Source organism: Ambystoma mexicanum, chromosome 3p (assembly GCF_040938575.1).
Source record: "Ambystoma mexicanum isolate Mex_15411 chromosome 3p, UKY_AmexF1_1, whole genome shotgun sequence".
In the NCBI taxonomy this organism is placed as follows: Eukaryota; Metazoa; Chordata; class Amphibia; order Caudata; family Ambystomatidae; genus Ambystoma; species Ambystoma mexicanum.
This window is the reverse complement of record NC_090925.1, coordinates 1,251,456,794-1,251,477,218: the sequence shown is the minus strand read 5'-3', so window position 1 is coordinate 1,251,477,218 and position 20,425 is coordinate 1,251,456,794. Positions and strand designations below refer to the sequence as shown.

The window sequence follows — 20,425 nt, the reverse complement described above, 5'->3', positions numbered from 1 at the left end:
ACTGTGTCTGAGAATATAAAGAAGAGCAAGAGATGAGTCAAAGCTACCCTGACCAATGGCGTGACATAGGGTCACCGAGGTTTGCAGTGGAGCTAAAAACGATTTGAGTGAGCGATCTGGAGTGAATTTACCTTGCGGTTTTGGAACGCTGGGCTGGCCCCATTTATACATACTGCACTTCAGCTTGGCACTGCGAGCCGGTCGAGGCTCTTGCCGTGCTGTAGGAGGACAGCGCTTCCTGGAGGCGGCGTGACTAGACCTTCACGTGACTGCTTCACGTGACTTGGGCCACTTCAAAGCCCGGAGGCTGCCACCCTTGCAGCGATAAACCCGGCGGGGTCAAGCCTAGTGACTGTTTGGCGGCTGTTCGGTGCAGTTCGTGCATTCATACTGTACTTAGAATCTTGTCGATTGTGCGAGTACAAATAGAACAGTAAGATTCACAAGTGACTCCTAATTGACTGTTGGCTACTAGCTGTGCAGCGTGTAGTGGGTATTGCCTTTACGCTTAATTCTTAATCTGCGTACCTTGTGTTTTTTAACTTTACTACTTTTAACCAATAATAGATTTCTATTTTTCCATTGTGTACGAATATATCTGTCTAATAGTTGGGATATAAATGCGACATCCTTCCTGAGATCAAACATGTCGGATTTAGCCCCGTCCTCCCCTCCTCCAGTAAATCAGAAACGTAAGCAAATGGGAAGTATTCAACGGCCCGCTCTGCAGAAAGTTGTTTCTCGTGATATTCAACAGATGTTTTGCCCTTTACCCAAAGAGGCACAGGTACCTAATAGCATTTTGTCCTCTAATTGTGTTACTACTAATAATTTTATCCCCTCGATAACTTATAACCCATTATGTTTTGTCTCTGATGTTACAATATTAAAAGGTAGTGAGACATCATTTCTACCGAAAAGAAGCCCCCGGGCATTAGCCAATAAGTTAGCTTCTTCTATTAACCTAGATATAACTTCTTGTGCTAATAATAACCCATCACTTTTGCAATTGACTGCGAAAATGTCTCAGGCTCAGAACCAGGGCTTCTCTAGCAAACTCACTACTGGATTAGGCTCTGTCTCATCTGTACCTTTACCTATTTCAAGTGTGCTGCCTGAATCGGATATATCCATTAAACCTACTGTTGCCTCTTTACATGATAGCTCTATGAGGGACCAAGTCGTTATCGCATTACATTCTAACTCACCCCTTAATGAGGATAATTTGGAATCCGATATTAACTATGAATTACCCGAGGTTACTCTCATCTATTCGGATGATGAGAAATCAAGGTCAGCTTCCTCTTACACAGCTCCTACTCCGCGGAGGCCTCAAATCACTCCCATTCTCGATGCTCAATCTGAGCCTCCCCCTCCTTCTCAGTTACCCTCTGCCACTGTATCACTTTCTTCGTCAATATTAGTTGAAACCACCCTGCATGCGATGAATTTAGCAATATCTTCCTTATTTAAACTATATGAAACTTTAAATGACAAACTCCAAAAACAAGATAAACAACTTATGGAGCTAACCAGATGGCAATCTCAGTTACTTTTACAACGTCAAAAAACAAACTTAGGACCTACTCCTAATCTGTCTGAAAAAGTACAGTCTCCAACTGTAACTCCGGCGCCTTTGGGCGTTTCAGGCCTGCCCTTTTTTCCCCAAATAATACAGGAAATGTGCTCTCCAGCCAAGAATACTGTTCCTGAATGCCCGTTATTGACTTCTGGTCCAGTAAACAACATTGGAGCCAACCCTCAGCCTCTCAGGGAACCATTTACAATTTTCTCGGGTCCATCCCAACCCAAACTTATTGAGGCTTTTGATAAGAAGCCCATGGAGAAAAAAACTAAAAATCGCTCCAAGCAACATATCCCCTCATCTATTGCAAAATCCTTTTTTAAGGGGCTGAAGTTACCTACAAAACAAAATGCAAAACAAAATAATAAAATCATTATGGCTGCTAAAGCAGTTCAAAATAAATATGCCAAACTTACTGCCGAAAATAAATCAAAAGAGCTCCCTGCTGAGAAAGAACTAGCTGAATATTCTCCCTTAAATAATATCGTGGCATTGATAGAGAATAAGCCCCAGACTCTACCTAACTCACAGAGTCAAATTAGTACTGTACAAACAAAAGTATTCGAGGCTACTGAACTGTGTATAAAACGAGCTGAGCTACGCAAAGAGATAGATCTCTATTTGAATACTAAATCTACCAATCCGCCTCCCATCGAAATGAACACCACTGATGTTAATAACTTGAAAGATGGTTCTATTATGTTATCACAAAAAGTTACGTTACCCCAACTGTTTCACCCACTCATTACGAAGACAGCATCCCAAGATTTGCCCCCAGCACTCATGATGTCTGAGAATAAATCAGGCCCTTGTAATCTCCCATTGAAAATAGTAACTCAAGATTTGCCCCCTCCACCTATGATGTCTGAAAATAAATCAGGCCCCTGTTCTCTCCCATCGGAGAGAGTACTTCAAGATTCATCTCCTCCACTTATGATGTATGAGAATAAATCAGGCCTTTGTAAATTTACAACGATGCCCCCCACTTTGGATTATATTATATCCTCAACTATTGAGCAATATATGCTGAAACAGCTACCAGCTGAGAATAGAAGTGTTGCCCTATGTAATGAAAGATCAACAAAGCAGCATTTATCTACTACTATTTTCAATGAAAAGCAAATGCAGACTTCTGTGATGGAATGGGCTTTGCCTTTAACCACGCCCGTTATTAATACTGATAAAAAACAGTTTGGCCAGAAAAAAACTGATATAAAAAGCAATTTTCACTCATTAGTAATTAAATGCAGATCTACACCGTTTCCAGCCTATGATTTAAATCGTTCTTGTGTATTGGCTATCTTTAATGATATTTATGCTCTTGAGGATATCAACTCAAGTGACGTTGAACAAGTGGAATTTCCATCGAGTCATGATCTTTCCACAGCACGCCTCTGGATGCGCTCAAGAGTAGTGCTAAACACCATATGGGCCGCCCGATCCACGCTGTGGGATATGGGTTTTGAACTCTTGATTGATAATATAAGAGACACGTCAAGGATCGTCCCGTATGATAATGAACAACAATTAATTAGAGAACCTACTAAAACGAATTTTAATGCCCAACAGATTAAGCAGCCGTGCAAATGCCAATGTTCCACTTCTCAAAGATAATCCAACTTCCTGCAAACAGATCTCGTTTCTGAGTTGGAATACTAGAGGTTTTCGCCATCTTTTTTCTACATCCTCTACTAAACTTAGAAAATATGATATTATCCTGCTACAGGAAACATGGCTTCTGCATTGTCCGTTTTGGGATGGTTATTATTCTATTTAAATCCCGCAATTTCCGCTCTGAAAGGTCGACCCATGTCAGGGTTACTGTTTCTGATGAAAACCTCTCTGACAATGTCGATCATATCATATGAAGCTCCGACTCCATATATTCAATTTGTGCAATTAACCATTTCAGAAGTTCATTATTTCATAATGAACACATATTGGAATCCTGCAGCCTTTTCAACAGATTCATATTTGAGAGCTTTAGAAAACATATGGGAGAAAATATATCGACACCCCAAGCAGTGCCATGTTATCTTAGCAGGAGATTTGAATTTGCATTGTTTAAACAAACCAAAAACATCTCTGGATGATCGTTTGCGGTGCTGGAATATGTTTATCCAATCAAAAGATATGCTTATGGTGAATGGGTCTTTTCCGGAAGACTGCCCCCCCCAACCCTACTTGGAAAAGAGGTACTTCTATGGCAATCATTGATTTTATATATGTTAGCCATAACTTATTCAATCTGCTAAAAGGGTTCGAGGTCCTGGTAACCTCTGATAGTGACCATAACATGTTGAACCTAAACTGGTTATATAGTGATGAAATTATCTACTCCCCTAAGTATATCACTATGAAGGGTACATTTGAGGCTAACTCTGCTCGGAACCGACTACAGTGGTCTAGACCTAAGCTACTGCATTTTACGGAGTTACTTAAAACCTCTTGTACGACCTCCAGCAATCAAAATAATGGTGATTGTGACTATTCAAAACTAATACACCAGTTTGCTACAACACAAAAGCTATCGAGATCTTCAACTGCTCTACATTGTTTTGATATAAATATGCAGATGGGAAAAACTCTATTTAGGAAAAAAAAATGGCTATGTCCTTACCCGTTGACCAGCGGTGGGCTGCGTGTAATATCATTAAGACTCAATATAGGAACTGGAGAAGATCTTATCGATTGACTCTGTTCCAGAAAGATGGTGAATCAATGTTGGCTAAAGTCCTAACAAAAAATTCTGCAGGGTGCTGGTCCCTAATAACTGGAACCTATAAAACCTCACAGTGTCAAATGCAGATTAATGATGTTGCTCCTGCAGCATGGCGAGCCCACTTTTCCCGTCTTTACGCGCTACCCCCGCCTGTTAAATATATACCACCTGTTAATTTAGAGGGCTCCTTTTCGATTGCCTTTACTATTGATGACATCCTTTATTACATCCACAAGGCCAGTAGATTGCGTGCCCCTGGCCCGGATGGGCTCTCTAATGCTATGTTGAAACAGTTTCCGGACCTATGGGCACCAATCCTATTTGAAATCTTCTCGCAAATTATAATCACTCAAAAGATCCCTAGTTCATGGTGTACTTCACTGATTGTCCCCATTTATAAAAAGGGCAATAGACATGATCCAGCCAATTATAGGCCTATCGCCCTGCTGGAAGTCCCGGGCAAAATATTCGCCTCCTTAATTTTAAGAGACCTTAATCAATGGATCAAATCATCAAATATGCGAGATAGATTCCAAACAGGCTTTGTTGCAGGTAAGGGTACGGCCATTAATATTGTTATCTTAAAATCAATTAAAGCCCTCTGCCATCAACAAAAGCAGCCCCTTTATATATCCTTTGTGGATTTTAAGGAGGCATTTGATTCTATAGATCGTAATTTGATGCTATATAAATTGTTATTAATGGGTTGCCTGCAATCACTGATCAAACTCATTGCTCTTCTGCATGAAAATACATCGGTTTGTATTCGCTTAACCCTTGATGGTTTATTGACATCGCCCCTCCTAACATTCCGAGGACTGAAGCAACGGTGCATTCTGGCGGCTACAATATTTAACCTATTTATCCTAGACATGGGTGATAAATTTAAGAACATTAACTCCGATGCTCCCAAACTAGGTTCTGAGCAGATACCCTGGATTTTTTACGCCGATTATCTCATCTTGCTTTCAAAAACTCCAGCTGGATTGCAAAGGTTGATCAATGGGTTGACTGAATATACTGTAGAAAATGCCATGACCATCAATCTAACTAAAACCCAAATTATGATGTCATAACTGCAAAATGTCCAAATATTGTTAATTCAATTGGTCTATTAATTGTGATCCAATTTTGATTACATCATCATATCGATATTTGGGCATGATGATTGGTTGTAATGAAAATGATGAAATGTTCCAATTGGATCTTGAATCAAGGCTACATGCTCTGATTTCTCAATCTAAGGTTATACTATATAAATTTGGAAAATTTACATGTAACCATATATTAGCATTTTATACTATGAAGGTTAAACCTATTATTACATACGGATCTGAATCTGCCCTGATGCTATCACGATCTTTTTGGGACAAAATGGAAGGCAGATATTGGCGCTCACTTTTTAATCTCCCTACATGTGTCTCTATTGCCATTCTCAGATTTGAACTAGAGTTACTGTCTTTATTTAGTGCTGTTGCGTGGAAACTGATAGCTTTTTTGAGAAAGTGCATAATATCTTTGCAACATACGGACATCTCTTATATTTTGGGACAATATCTAACATCCTCTGATCATCAGTACCCAAAGAAATGGATTAATACCGCATTAAATATTCTCATTGATGCTGATATTTCCCTCGATACTCTGATCCATAATCCAAACAGGGCTAAAATAAAACTGTACCAACGAGATTGTATATATACTCTGGACAAGTGCTATCATCTTAAAGATTGGAATATAGCTCAGTTTGGCCAAAAGAGGTTCAGAGCCACTGAATTATATATTATCAAATATCCATCTCCTAAATTTAGAGACGATTATATGCGCTTTCGTCTTAATCTTTGGCATACCAAAGATATATTAGTCAGACGGAAATTATTAGACATCAATGAGAATGTTTGCCGATTTTGCAAAGACTGTACCTCTATTGAAACACTGAAGCATGTCATTGCTTTTTGTACCGCATTGCCTACTATGCGCTGTAAATACTTCTTGCATTGTTTTAAAGAGCAGACCATTACTGATCCTGAGGAATTATGGCTAAAAATGTTTGGTGCAAGATGAATGACAATCAGACTAGCAACAAGTGGCTTTTTAAATTAATTGTTCTAAAAAAGCAATGGACCAGATAGCTACTAATGCACAATTGCTTCATCTATTATTGCCTGTGATGAATTTTTGAAATTTTGTAAAAAAGTGTAATCTAAATGTATTTTTTAAAAAAATGTTTTATGCGTTTATTGAAAGGTTGTTTAACACAGCCATACAATACAATAAAATAAAAAAAAAAATTAAAAAAAAACTGTTAGCTCTGGAGGACAAAAAACCCTTTAGAGGAGTGAAACTGACAAAGGACAGGGTTTTTTTTATTTTTTATACTCTGTACACCTAAAGAACTGGGACACACTCAAAACCGAGACCATCAATCCTGAAAAACCACGGTTTGCGTTCAAACGCAGCAGAAACCTCAAAGACCATCTCGTACACACATACACCGAACTGGACACACACACCTAACCATCAACAATCCACGTTATGGCAACTTCCAGCAGTTAAAGGACATTTTAAATGCGGTTCCTGTTCAGTCTGCCCCTTGACAGCCAATCTCAAAACCATCGACCTCAAAGGAAAACCTTGCACCCTCAATTCCTTCAGAAACTGCAGAACTAAGTGGTCGGTCTACATAATCAAATACCCATGTAATCTCATATACGTGGGTAAGTGTAAACGAGAAATCAGGCAACGCATTTGCGAACACCGATCCTGTGTGCGGAACCAAGTTGAAGATAAACCATTGGTGGCACACTTCAAAGCCAAAAACCACACCCATAATGACATCTTTTGGCCAATATTACAAACAGCAAACAACCCATTTCGCGGAGGCGACAGAGACCTAGCTTTGCGCAAACTTGAGCAAAAATGGATCTATCGCCTTGATTCGGTGAAACAAGGGCTCAACGTTTCAATCGAATGGAACCTTTTTTCAATAGATAAATGTTTTATCCATCCACGGCCACCCACCCATGGGCCCTGGATTACACCAGCCCCCTCAGACCACCCTGTGGTCTCATTTTCATTGAGCCGGAGAAACCAGTCTCCTTCCCTTACCTGTTGTTCTTGCTCATGGGTTTTTCACTCCCATTTTTGGTTATTTGATCCTATGTTACAAATGTATTCTCAGGGCAACACAACACTACTCTTCCCTCAGTAATACATACTCTGCTATATTGGACTTTAGCATGTAACCTCCAAACATTTAGCTTGGATCACTACTGTTCAGTGATTTGTGTAATTGAACTATTTCTGTGTAATGATACACATATGCACAAAATGTATGTCCAGTTTGTTGCTTGGTAAAAATAAGCACATATTGTGCTATTGTATGTGATATAAGTTACAGCACCTTGCAGTGTAAAGATCAGTCCACCTTTCAAGGACGCTTTTCAATTAACATACGTGTGAGTGTGCACACGCATTAGGACACATTCTGCATTTGCTTGTTTTTCTCAGAACCAAATTGTTTCTTTTCCGTGTTTTGCAATATGTATAATAAGCAAGCTATACCCACATACACCATAGCTGATTTTTCACACTATGAACGATATGCCTAACATGGAGAGACACGTCCCCTTCTCCACACATCTGCTTAAACGAGACACTAGTCGCCCATGACATGCGCAGTCCATCTAGCCCATCAGGCACACCACTCAGCGGTTATCTATCGCACACGCGCAGTAGCAGGATACAGTGACACAGCTCATTCTACCAAAGAGCCGACCGCCGCCGCACGCCGCAGCTAAGACCAAGACTCAGATATTCCACCCGTCCTTACATTAGTACCCGCACTTTCCAGTGTGGTTCCCAGAATCGTTCGCCTTTAAACCACGGCGCTATCTCTCGATGCACGTCCATTCTAGTGTAAGCATTTCCACCTTTTTTGTCCAATCTCGGATTGGAAATGCCCATTTCACTTCACGTGCGTCCCACGGTTTCCCCATAAATAAGATGGCAGTCCCTGGTCCCACTATCTCTCCAAGCGGCCTTAGTGCCTTCCTTTATTGTATAAACAGATTGTACTGTACATGCAAGCAGCTTAGAAGATCTGTGCACTTCACCAAGCACTTCTTAAAATGTAAATACAATTCCTCTCACCCCGACCTCTCCCACAGCACTGTGCATGATCCACACGTCACATTCTTAATACAAACTAGATCCCAAAAGATTGTCTCTTTTCCTACTCAGCTCTAGGACTCTGACTCTTGCAGACAGCCCTCCAGTCCCACTTCCTGGACTCAACATTCTTCTGACCTAGGCGGAAATTTACCCGAACATGGTAGGTCTCCTTCGTTTGCAGTTTGTAACCTCCCAGACACCTCTATCACCGTATTAACCAGTCCCCTGTATATCTACAGGCTGACGGTTCCAACTACTTCACCTGACTTGATCCATCTGTGCTGAAGACCGTTCGGTAACTGGTGCAACAGCGCTGCTTCCATCCCTTCAGCCACATTCACCAGCTATCCATACCGGCCCAGAAACACAGGATAAATTTGTCGACAAGTCTAAGACAAAGCCTATTGTCTTATCAATACTATTGTTTGAAACAACAAAAAACTGTGATCTCTCACTCTGTATACGAACTCACAGTAATGCACACTCTAATGTGTTCGCTATGTATAGTTTCAGCGCCACGGCGCAGTTTGTAAAAAATTGTCTTCTTTTTTCTCTGTGTTAGAGTAAAATAAAAAAAACGTGTCCTTTGTCAGTTTCACTCCTCTAAAGGGTTTTTTGTCCTCCAGAGCTAACATTGTTTTAGCTCCACTGCAAACCTCGGTGACCCTATGTCACGCCATTGGTCAGGGTAGCTTTGACTCATCTCTTGCTCTACTGTACTTCTTACCCTCTCGAGTCAAGCCCCCACACAAAAAAGAGGGTGCGCCCACCTATCTCTCATCATGAAAATATAAAGACACACGTTTAAGGATAATGAATGCAAACACCTCTTCTGTCCCGGTGGTCTTGTAATATAATGTGAAATAACCCATTTCCTTTTGGTGTGCGGAAAATTCAACTACCAGCCTAAGTGAATGGTGATGGTAGTAATAGATGCGGAGGGAATGGTTGGAGGCCTGTTGTATCTTTACACTTAAAATTGAGGGTATAATACAGGATGTGGTTATTGATTGCATTAAAAACACTATCGTTTTCACTTGAAGTATTTTGTTCAATAGGAAGGTTGAAGAATGACAAAAGTGTGTTCCTTTAAAGGCAACTAATGTACAAAAAGAATGCTGAAATTACTTGCATTTAATTTATGTGCATGGGTATTAAAATATATTACTAATTCAGAGGGTGATTGTGAATGCCTTTGCATTGTGCAATATTATTTTTTAAAGTGCCCCAAAATCGCTCAGTGTATCAGGCTTAGTTCATAGATCTGCACGGTCCAGTGTGCCAAAATAAGAAATCCCCTAATTTGCAATGACCTCACCATAACTAGACTAGTGTATCCTGGCACATTACACTGAAATAATTTGAAATGTATGAAACAAGAGGCAAATAACTGTCACATGCGTAGGCATGGTTGTCGAGAAATAGTGTAGTCTGTTAGACTATGGTTGATATTTTTTCTAAAATAAAGCGCTAAAAACTGAATCAGTACATATGAACTCTCTAGTTTGGCAGCCAAGTCACAATAAGAGAATGTGATTTGCCAAAGGCTAGTTAATTGATGAAACTGGGTCTTTTGCCCAAGCGGCATATTAGGCACTCACCCAGATATTGTTGTACCTCTGGTTGAATAAAATATATATTTTTCTGAGGTTTGTGGATCTGCTTAGTACCCATGGTCCTTCACGCATCGAGGTCCCTCAGATTGTTTTTTTCCGCCACCATAGTCCGTCGCATGTTACAGAGTTCTCTTGGCTATACGCCTTTTATTACTACAAGTTTAAAATTATATTTCTTTTTTCATCAACCTTCGTCTTGTGTCTCTAAGAATTCTTCGACGGGGCTCGACGGACATCCCCTTTGTCGAAGAAAAGCCTTTGTTCAACGGACATTGACTGCAGCCTACACAGGCCTCACCGCAAGGTGGGGGGGGGGGTCATATATTATTTAGCCTAGAGAATGCCTATTTCCCTACTTTCCCTTCGCATTTATCATCACACTGCCTTTCTCTTCCACTATGGAAAATATATCTTGTAAATGTTGCCCTTCTTGCAGACGACAATATCCCTGGAAGGACATGCACTGGATGTGCAACCATTGTTTTTCACAGGATCACGTCGAGAAGCATTGCAAGTTCTGCAAGCTTTTCACATCTACGACCCTAAAAGATCGACGTGTGAAACGTTGGGCCTGCCATGCAGGCCTACGACTCCATAGACGGGGTGGGTGAATCCGACGATGACAGCGTTGACATTCTTAGTGACGCCAAAGACGATTGAGGTTCGACAGAACCCGAGATGCAAGCCCCCGACTCCAATAAGCAGGCCAGTGGCCCTGCCATGCGGAAGACGCCCGATGGCAAGAGTATACCCACTTCTAAAAACAGAACCCCAACCCGAACGCTGACCACGTCGTCGGTCATTCACACCCAGGCGGTGTCCAGGGCGAAGGATGAATCTAAACTCCCTCTGTCTTCTTGGCCCTCGCACTCTTGTTTGCCTCATGACAGATCTTTCTCCTAAACAGGCGCTGATTAGGCCAGTTTCTGACACTGCATCTAAAATGCACACTGAGGAACACGTGCCGAAAGAAAAACCTTTGACTGACTGTTCAGGCGCGATGAAAATGCAGCAACCTATTCAGAAATGCGTCCCTAAGTAGCTGCTTAAGGTTTTCGACGGACACAACACAAAAATCACACAACACAGGAAACGGAGTATGCCTCTTGCTTTGTAGACTTTATGGATCGCCATCCTGAGGCGAGTAGACACCCTCAAGGTACTGCACAGGATGGGGGGGGCTACTGGGGATCCGCCTTCAAAGGTGTTAAGACTGGATAGCTCTCAACCCAGCACTTCCACTCAAACAGTCTTCACTACACACAGTGAAGACCCCTCACAGGACCTAGATATTGTTGACCCTTCCGACCTGTAGGATCCAGGATCACAAGATGATCAGTACAACCAAAGTCAAGATCAATTCTCTGATGATGATGACCATGGCATTTACGTGAATGCCATCCGCGGACAACCAAGATCAGCCTGTGCTTGACTCCTCCATAGACAGCCAGCTCAAATACAATGAGCTGCTTCTTAACGCTGCACAACATTTTAAAATAGACGAACGGGATGTCCAACATGACACAGTCTTTGTGGTTGACATTCTCGGGGACAAAGATAAGTAACCTAATGAACCCCTATTTACAGTCAGCGCAGAGATGCATCCAGCCATCTATACTTGGGCGTAACCTTACCACATGGTCAAACCCTGCATCAAAATAATATTATAGCTGGCACTAACAGACCCGTTTACATTAGCGGTCCACTAAAATCTTACTCTCTAGTCGTTACCACAACCAGGAGGGCAGGCACACCCCTTGCTTCGGCAGGGGCACCTCCAGACAAGGAGAGTGGAAACATTCTACTCTCTCAGAAGGAAGGTTACATCCTCCACTTCATATCAGACATGAATTGCAAATAACACCACCTTACTGGCCAGCTATAACTGCCATGTGTGGGATTCAAAAGCAAATAATCGATGCCGTCCCTGAGCCCTTAAAATCTCATCTCTCTAAAAACCATCACCAATTGCATACAGGTTGCAAATTGTACCCTAAAAAATAATCTTGATGCATTATAGTGGAGGGCACCCTAATCAAATGGCATGCCTGGTTGACACAGTTTGGTGTCAAACTTGAAACACAAGCCACACTTCTAAACATGCTAATAGAAACAAATGTATTATTTGGCAAAGCAGCAGAGGAAGCACTAAAGTGTGCTAAAGAAGAGCATGACACTCTAAAATCCCTGGGCCAAATTAATAACAAGCCCTTTTCCAACAAGTGGCGTTTAACACCCAGTGCTTTTTTGTGGACAAGGTTCCCAACGTTCCACGGGGTAAAACTAAGGAGGCCATTCCTCATCCTGGGGTAATGCACAAGGCCAGTCTACCAGAAACTTTCGAAGAGGGTATAGAAGATCTATAAGTAGAGGTAGAGCCTCCACCACTATAGGCTCCCCTGCCTCTAAACAATGACCTCCTGATTCTGGTTCCCTCCCGTGCAACTCCAGTCAAAGGTTGCATTTGTCAATTCATCCACGCATTGGAGGGGATCCCGTCCGACAAGTGGGTGTTGTCCCCCGTGGCACGGGGATACTGCATCAAGCTTCTGCAAACCCCCCAAAATTACCCACCAAAATATTGGAAGATGATGCCACAAGAAAAACTAATTCTGCTTAAAGAAGTAAAGTCCCTACTGGAGAAAGGCGCAATAGAGATAGTCCCAGCAAACCAGGTAAACAAAGGCATCTTTTCAACGTACTTCATTGTACCAAAGAAAGACTTTACTATGCCCCTGTAATGATATGATATCATAGGTTATTTATAACACGCTTAATTCCCAGCTGTTTCTAAGCACGGACCCGGGGATCGAACCTGTGTTGCTCCGTGTCACCTTGCTTCCCAGGCGAGCATGTTGCCCCTGAGCTATCCTCCCTAGATAAACTTGCACGCCGCAAAACACTTATGTCAAACCTCAAAGGTTTCGCATGACAACGCAACAGGAAGTAATCCCACTGTTGAAACAGGGGGATTTCATGGCAACACTGGATAAGAAAGATGCATACTTTCATATATCAATGTTCCCAGTGCGCAGAAAATACATGTGCTTCAAAATAGCAGGCGATCATTACCAATTCAAGGTACTCCCCTTTGGCATTTCATCAGCTCCAACGGTGTTTACAAAAGTGTTAGCGGTAGTGGCAGCACACCTATACAGAGAATCAATCCCATTGTACCCTTATCTGGACGACTGGCTAATAAACAGGAAAAACACCACAAATATGCAACCTCAACACTAAAAGAACAATTAATCTATTGTTCGAATTAGGGTTCTCCATCAATGAGAAAAAATCAAGTCTCGTCTCCAGGCAAGTAAAACAATTCCTGGGAGCAATTATAAAGCCTCACGAGGAGCAAGACCTGTACCTCAATACATAGCCGGTCGATAGATAACCGTGCCCAAAGCAATGCAACTGCTAGGGATGATGGCCTCAATTTATGTGGTTCCACCACACGATCGGCTGTGTATGCACCCATTGCAAGAGTGGCTAGCGAAGCAATGGTCTCAGGCAAGTGGTCAGTGGGACGATCTAGTGGTTGTTTCGTTAACCTTAGTACAAGCTGTACGCTTGTGAGCAAAAGACAACATGTTAAAAGGGAAACTTTTTTGCAACCCACAAGTACAAGCCACTCTCACAACAGATGCCTAACTCTCAGGATGGGGAGCCCATTACCTCTGTCATACGGCACACAGAGTGTGGACACAAACAACAGCCAAAAATCACATAAACCTACTAGAATTGCTAGCAGTCCTCAAGACACTACAAGCTTTTTAACAACACCTAGTGGGTCAAACCGTGCAAGTCCTCAGAGACAGTACCAGTGCCATGTTGTATCTAAACAAACAGGGATGGTCACATTCTTGAAGTCTGTCCTGGTTATCCCAAAATTTTTGGAAGTGGTCGCTCTAATGGACCATGTTCCTGGTCTCACAACACGTTCCAGGGGAACTTAATGCTCTAGCAGACACTCCGAGCAGAAGTCCACTACTAACCATATAACACAAGTGGCAAATTCACAAAAGTGGGTGATAGCTTCACCCAATGGGGGCATGCACCTCTAGACTTGTTCACAACGAACAATGCCCAGACTTCACATTCAGGTTTCTCCAGCCAGGGTGCAAGGGGAACGCCCTGTTGATGAGTTGGTCAGGGAAAGATGCCTATGCTTTTCCACTGACACCACTACTCAACAATATACTGCACAAGAGGCACCAAGAACAAGTCACTCTAATCCTAATTGCTCCAATGTGGGCACTTCAACCACGGTTTCCACACCTACTCAAACTAGCAATGTGCAAACCAATCAAGCTTCTGTGACCTTTCGCTGTCCCAACTGTGAGAAACCAGAAGGTGTCTCATTCACTAGTCCCTGGTGATCTGTCATTCAGGTGGCCAGGATACGGCCAACGCTTTTGGATCCAGTTCCTGGTGGTGGACCAGTGTGGGAGGATCACCTGGGTCAGGGCTCTTTGGGGATTGGTAGTAAGACACCAGATAGTGAGACACTGTATCCCCTTGCCCTCTAGGAACTCTGTCCCCGCTCACCTTTACAACACAAACACGTTCTCACGGACAGCCGGCTATGAGAGAAAACGGACTAACACCAAACTGTAAACCTGACATGTCCAAATACAATAGTCAGGCAATTACTGGCCATCACACACACCTGACTTCCATTAAGCTTCCCCACACAGATAAAAGGTGGAGCACGAGAGCACACTCTGAGCGCGGCAAAACACATGAGAAAACAGCAGTTCGAATATGGCATCTTAACGAGAGAAGAAAGACAGCCAACTGAAGAGGATCGCAAGGAGGGACGTTCCCTTGACCTTTTTGAGAAGGAACCATTGCTTTCATGAGCCCTCGAGATTGGAAGACGTAAGATCAGGAAAACAGGCTGAAGAATCCTGCATTGTGTGTCAGAGATACCTGGGGCCCACCAGCATCAATAATCAAGGTGGAGATAATCAGCAGCTGCCATGGTACTGTCCTTGGCTCCACAAACAAATCAGCGTCAGTGAAATCAACACAGCCAGTGAGTTGGGGAGAACGATACAAGACCGATCTATGTTGCAGCCAAGGTTGCAAGTGGCAACATTGTATAGAGAGCACTGGAACAAACATTGTTTGAAATACGTGTGATAAAAGACGCAATTAAAGTTAAACTGCTGATGAGTGATTTAACTTTGAAACCAAGATACAATACCTTTGACAGAGTGGTCCAGCACCGCGTGTGTGCTCAATCGAAGGTATCTGTAAGGTATCCATCTGAAAAGTGAAATCGTTAAAGTGAATTAAGAAAGTTTCTGGCAAAATAGATAAAGTTGGTCCATACCCGGCAGATTCCTTACCTGATTCCGGACCCAGCACATCTCCGAGCCTGGAAAGGACATTATTTCAGCACGCGTCGCTTCGCCAGCAGCAGCGCCGCGTTATACTCACCAGTCCACCGCATCTTTCAACTCGGCGCTGCCTCCATCATTTTCTTTGTCGAAACCCAGCACCTGGGGGGAAAACAAAAGGAATAACAAGGTGAGCCGAGAAAACCGACAAAGACAATCTCTTTGCCACCATAGGCTTACCTGCTTTACCACCGGAGGTATTATCCTTTAATTTGCTGCATCTTTCTATGCCGCACCTGTAAAGGGAGAAAAAACAGCAAGTTAAACTCATGCAACTTTTACCGGACAGTGTTTGGTAATACACACTCTTACCTGAACGCCATCGGCTACCTCCAGGCAATATTCGTTTGGACCCGGCAGCAACCTAACGAGGGAATGGAACAAGAGTGAACATCGAACATATTGAACTCTTTGAACTTTATAGACACTGGAGTCAATATTCCTCCGGAACTCCTCCAGTACCTTCAAACCAGTGAAGTAACGGGTATCTACGCGCCCCTGCATGCCATGCAGGATGGAGAGCTCATCATTTAAAAACATAAGGTGAGGTTACCAAGAGGGGATATCAGAGGTGATTAGTGGGGAGAACGAGAACAGTTGGGGGGGAGGCGGCATCACTAAAGTCCACGGGTGGCTAAATCCCGTTCTCCACTTGCAGGAGAATACTTCTACGAGTCCAGCAGACAAGATTAGGCGGGCCAGTCCAGACTGTCATCTCTTCACTACGCATCACGTTGGTGGAGACCGCAGCTGTCCGGGTCCGATCGACGCCCCTGTGGGAACCAGGTGAGCGTAACAGTGATTTAGCAATCAGAGATGGGCGAAGGAGAGGATGTGGCTGAAGGAAGCCTGAAAATTAGTTGGCTGTCGTCAGCATAGCACTGAAAATTAGACCAGAAAATGTAAATGCAGTAGGCAAGAGTTGCCAGGTATTGGTTGAAAAGACAGGGCGAGAGGTTAGACCGCTGGGGAACCCCACAGGTAGAAAGGAAGATAGAAGATAGGAAGGACCCAAGTTGTACCTGGGAGGCTAGATCAGAGAGGAAAGAGGTCAGCCAAGCCAGAGCCTGATCAGTGAAACCCAGGTTGTCACGGAGACAGTTGAGCAAGGTGGTATGGTTGACCATGTTGAAAGCAGAGGAGAGGTGACCCTTTTGTTGGGACATGTTGGGTAAACGGCTCTGGTGTTAGTAGTCCATTGTCTTTCACAATGTGCAAAAGTGTTTGTGTTGGAAAAGGGGGGGTAGAGTGTCTGAGTATCCTACGTGGCAGGATGGGGAAATGGTACTAGAAGAAGGGGGATACCGAGTCTCACCCGTCGGTCTTCCACTTACTGAGGACCCCATCCAGGTGATCCTCCCTCACTGGTCCACCTCCAGGAACTGGATCCAATAGCGATGGCCATGTCCTGGCCACCTGGATCACAGATTCCTGGGGAATAGTTAGGGAGACACCTTCAGGTTTCTCCCATCATCCACGAAGATAAAGTGGTTCTTAGAACACATCCTAGGTTCTCACCAAAATTCACATCAAAGTTACATGCTAACCAATTCATTGAACTTCCTACTTTTTTGCAAAAACCATCAAATTCAGCTGGAAATAGCCTCCATACACTAGACGTAAGGAGGGTGGTCTTGTACAACATAAACAAAACTAACCCGCTAAGGAAAAAAACTCTTTGTTTCCATAACACATGGCAGAGAAGGAGATCATATTTCTAAAAACGCAATCTCCAGGTGGATAGTCAAATGCATACAACTTTGCTACTCACTATCGAAAAAGAATGTACCTTTTAGACCTAGAGCTCACTCTTTATTGCAAATGTTCCCTTAGACACAATTTAAAAGGCAGGTACTTGGAGTTCTATTCATACCTTTACTCAGCATTACTTCATTGACAAACACTCTAAAGCAGATTCACAGGTGGGCAAGCAGTGTTGAAACATCTATTTGCCACTGTACCTTCTCAAAGCCCTCCACAATTTCCAGGTACTGCTCGCTAGTGTATGCAGAGCATGTGATCTAAGCAGATCCACAAACCTCAGAAGGCATACATTACTCACTGTAATCATATTTCTAATGCTTGTATCTACTTAGATTCACATTCACCGACCCTTGCTCCCGTCCTGGAGTTCGAAGGTGCATAGATGCTTCTCTGTCTTTACCTTTGTGCTTACATATCTTGTACTCACGCTACACTTCATGCACCCTCATCTCAGAAACAAAACAATCTGAGGGACCTTGCCGCGTGAAGGACCATGGGTACAGTAGACGTCACACAAGGGATAGTATTACTAACACGCCCAGTCGACGTCTGTTTTCGAGTTTTGAAAACAAATCATGTAATACTCTGCAACTACCACTAGATGTCGGCCTATGCATGGAATCCCTACATATTATCCCCACCAAAGATATCGCTATACATATGGTCGTCTGTCTCGCCATAGGCGATATTTTTTGGGGGGATAATTTGTGGAAGCGTGGGTTGCAGGGGTGTCCTCCGCACATTTAAAAATAATTCACGGTTGCGGGGGTGTCCCCCGCAGAGTTCATGGCTCAATATCGCCACACAAATATGGTGATATTTTTGTATTGCGATATTTTTGCAGGGATATTAACATATGGAACCCTATGCATAGCATGTGAATCCTGCAGATACAAGCATCAGAAATATGATTACAGTGAGTAATGCATGCCGTATATATATTGCCAAACAAGCCCACAGAAGGCGGGGGGGCGCTCTCCAGGGACCTCTCATGCATCTGAATAAAAAGAGGTAGTCGGAAGGGTAAAATCATTTATTTAATGCCCAAGCCTCAGGGAAGTGGAAAAACACAGCATCGTGTTTCACATCACACCTATTATATATTTATATAAGCCAACCTCATACATATATGTAGAAAGAGTATGATTGCACAAAATGTAAAATAACTGTAAAGTACCTATAAAGCAAGGCGACATCATAGAAATGCACTTAAACAGTTTAACATGGGGGATGAGGGGTTCCAAAATACCTTCAGCTATCCCTCCCCAAATACATCCCCTCTCGAGCTCTTCGTTCCTCTACCTCCAACTCCCTCAGGGTCAGTCGGTTTTTAAAGAAACAAGCTGGGGGTAGATCTGTCTTCGGCTGGGGCCTCCCTCTGGAGCAGCCTCCCCGCCACTCTAAAACATGAGGAGAACCATCTTTGGTTCCGGAAGCACCTCAAGACCTTCCTCTTTTATTCTGCCTTCGCTCCCCCTCTCCCCTGCTGATCTGTTCTCTCTTGGCACTGTGCACCTGGCCACCCTCTGTCCTCCGGGCCCAGGTACCTGCTCACCGTGCCAACCTTCCGCACTGCCTCCAGGCCACCCTTGCACTGGGGTCTGTATCTGTACCCATACAGCCCCCCCCTTTTCTTCCTGCACTTATCAGACCTACCATGTCTGCTGCCTTAAACCCAGAACTTGCAAATTGCTGGTTGCACTACCACTGTTTGTTTCCTTTATTATTTATTTATTGTTATTTATCTGTTTCTCCTCTTCGCACTTTCCACTTCTCCCCCTTCCATTCACTTTTCCCCTCCTCCTCTCCCATGCACAGGCGCGTTCTCGATATCACTGGGCATACTAAGATCGCTGTTTTGTTCTCCCCTGTTCCCCTCCCTTGCCTTGTTGCGCTCTGAAACACTTGTGTACGAGCACGATAGAAATAAAATATCAATATCAATTGTCTTGGGTGTAGACATGGACTTCAGTAGATTTCTAGAGTAGCTTGTATGCTGAAAGGTCCATATCATCTATCATCATCCAAACATTAACACTGAATTAGAGAGACTTTCTGCCATTAAAAGGATACCCATTTGCTCAAGGACATTTTAAATAGGTATTTTATGGGGCCCTAATTCCAGATGTTTGGCTAGTGGTGTCAGGACCAAGAACACCATTTGTCTATTGGGTGAGTGAGGGCTGCGAGGTCCTGTGTACCGCAGAGGCAGCTCATGCCTTGCTCCAGCCCTGTGACCATTCTAAGTATGTTGGTTGAGTGGCAACTTTGCAACACACCCCTATGACTGTGTAATGATATGTAATTGATGTTGTTGATGTATTTGATGTTATTCCTGTTGATTCCAGGACGGGTCCATGAAGAGATTGACTGCGTGATAGGACGTGATCGAAAACCTGTGATGGAAGATCAAATAAATCTACCATTTACCAATGCCGTCATCCATGAGATCCAACGCTATGGCGATATAGTCCCTTTATCCCTGCCACACATGACATACCGAGACACAGAGATCCAGGGATACTTCGTGCCTAAGGTAAACTGTGCCTTCATTTTCTGATGTGTTTGAACACTTCCCTTCACACCAACAACAGGGTAAAGTAAAATAAGGATTTATATGTATAATCTAGATAAACTATGTACATCACAGTTCTGCCAAATCAAGAAAAATGAACTTGGCAGACAAACGTAATCCACTTTCCAAAGGGGAACTCGCCAGTCTCTTATGATGAACGATATCAGATGAACAATCAGATTGTTCTGCAGTAACAATCTGCAGACCAATATTCAAGAAAAACACATTTTTTATACTTTTGAAAAGAAACCAAAATAAATAGCTTTGTATAACTGCTACTACAAAGGCCAGTCCAAGCAGCATACATGCACATTGAAATTCACCAAATGCTGCAAAAAATTAAAGTTACATGTTTTGACTCTGGACACAGTTGAATCTCATAATATGTAGACCGAAGATCAAGAGGATTACAACTCTGTGCCCCCAAACTCATCATCCCACTAATATTTGGTAATGGTTGAAATTCAGTTACATTGGTGTTTTAGAGACTTCTTAAGTCTCCACACATGCAGGCAGTGTTTTCCCTGTGAACTCTAAAACACTGAATCAATATATGCGGAAGGTTGTCTTTCAAGAACATCCAAA

At 43.0% G+C, this 20,425-nt stretch overlaps 1 protein-coding gene across 2 annotated transcripts in view; it reads left to right on the top strand.

The window, feature by feature from the left end:
- LOC138581414 (cytochrome P450 2D15-like) overlaps window positions 1-20,425 on the top strand; it is a 703,698-nt gene that overhangs the window by 481,261 nt on the left and 202,012 nt on the right. For both annotated transcript variants that reach the window (XM_069652729.1, XM_069652730.1), the window contains exon 7: window positions 19,614-19,801. In XM_069652729.1, the coding sequence (XP_069508830.1) occupies window positions 19,614-19,801 (188 nt within the window). The remainder of the gene's footprint in view (window positions 1-19,613; window positions 19,802-20,425) is intronic.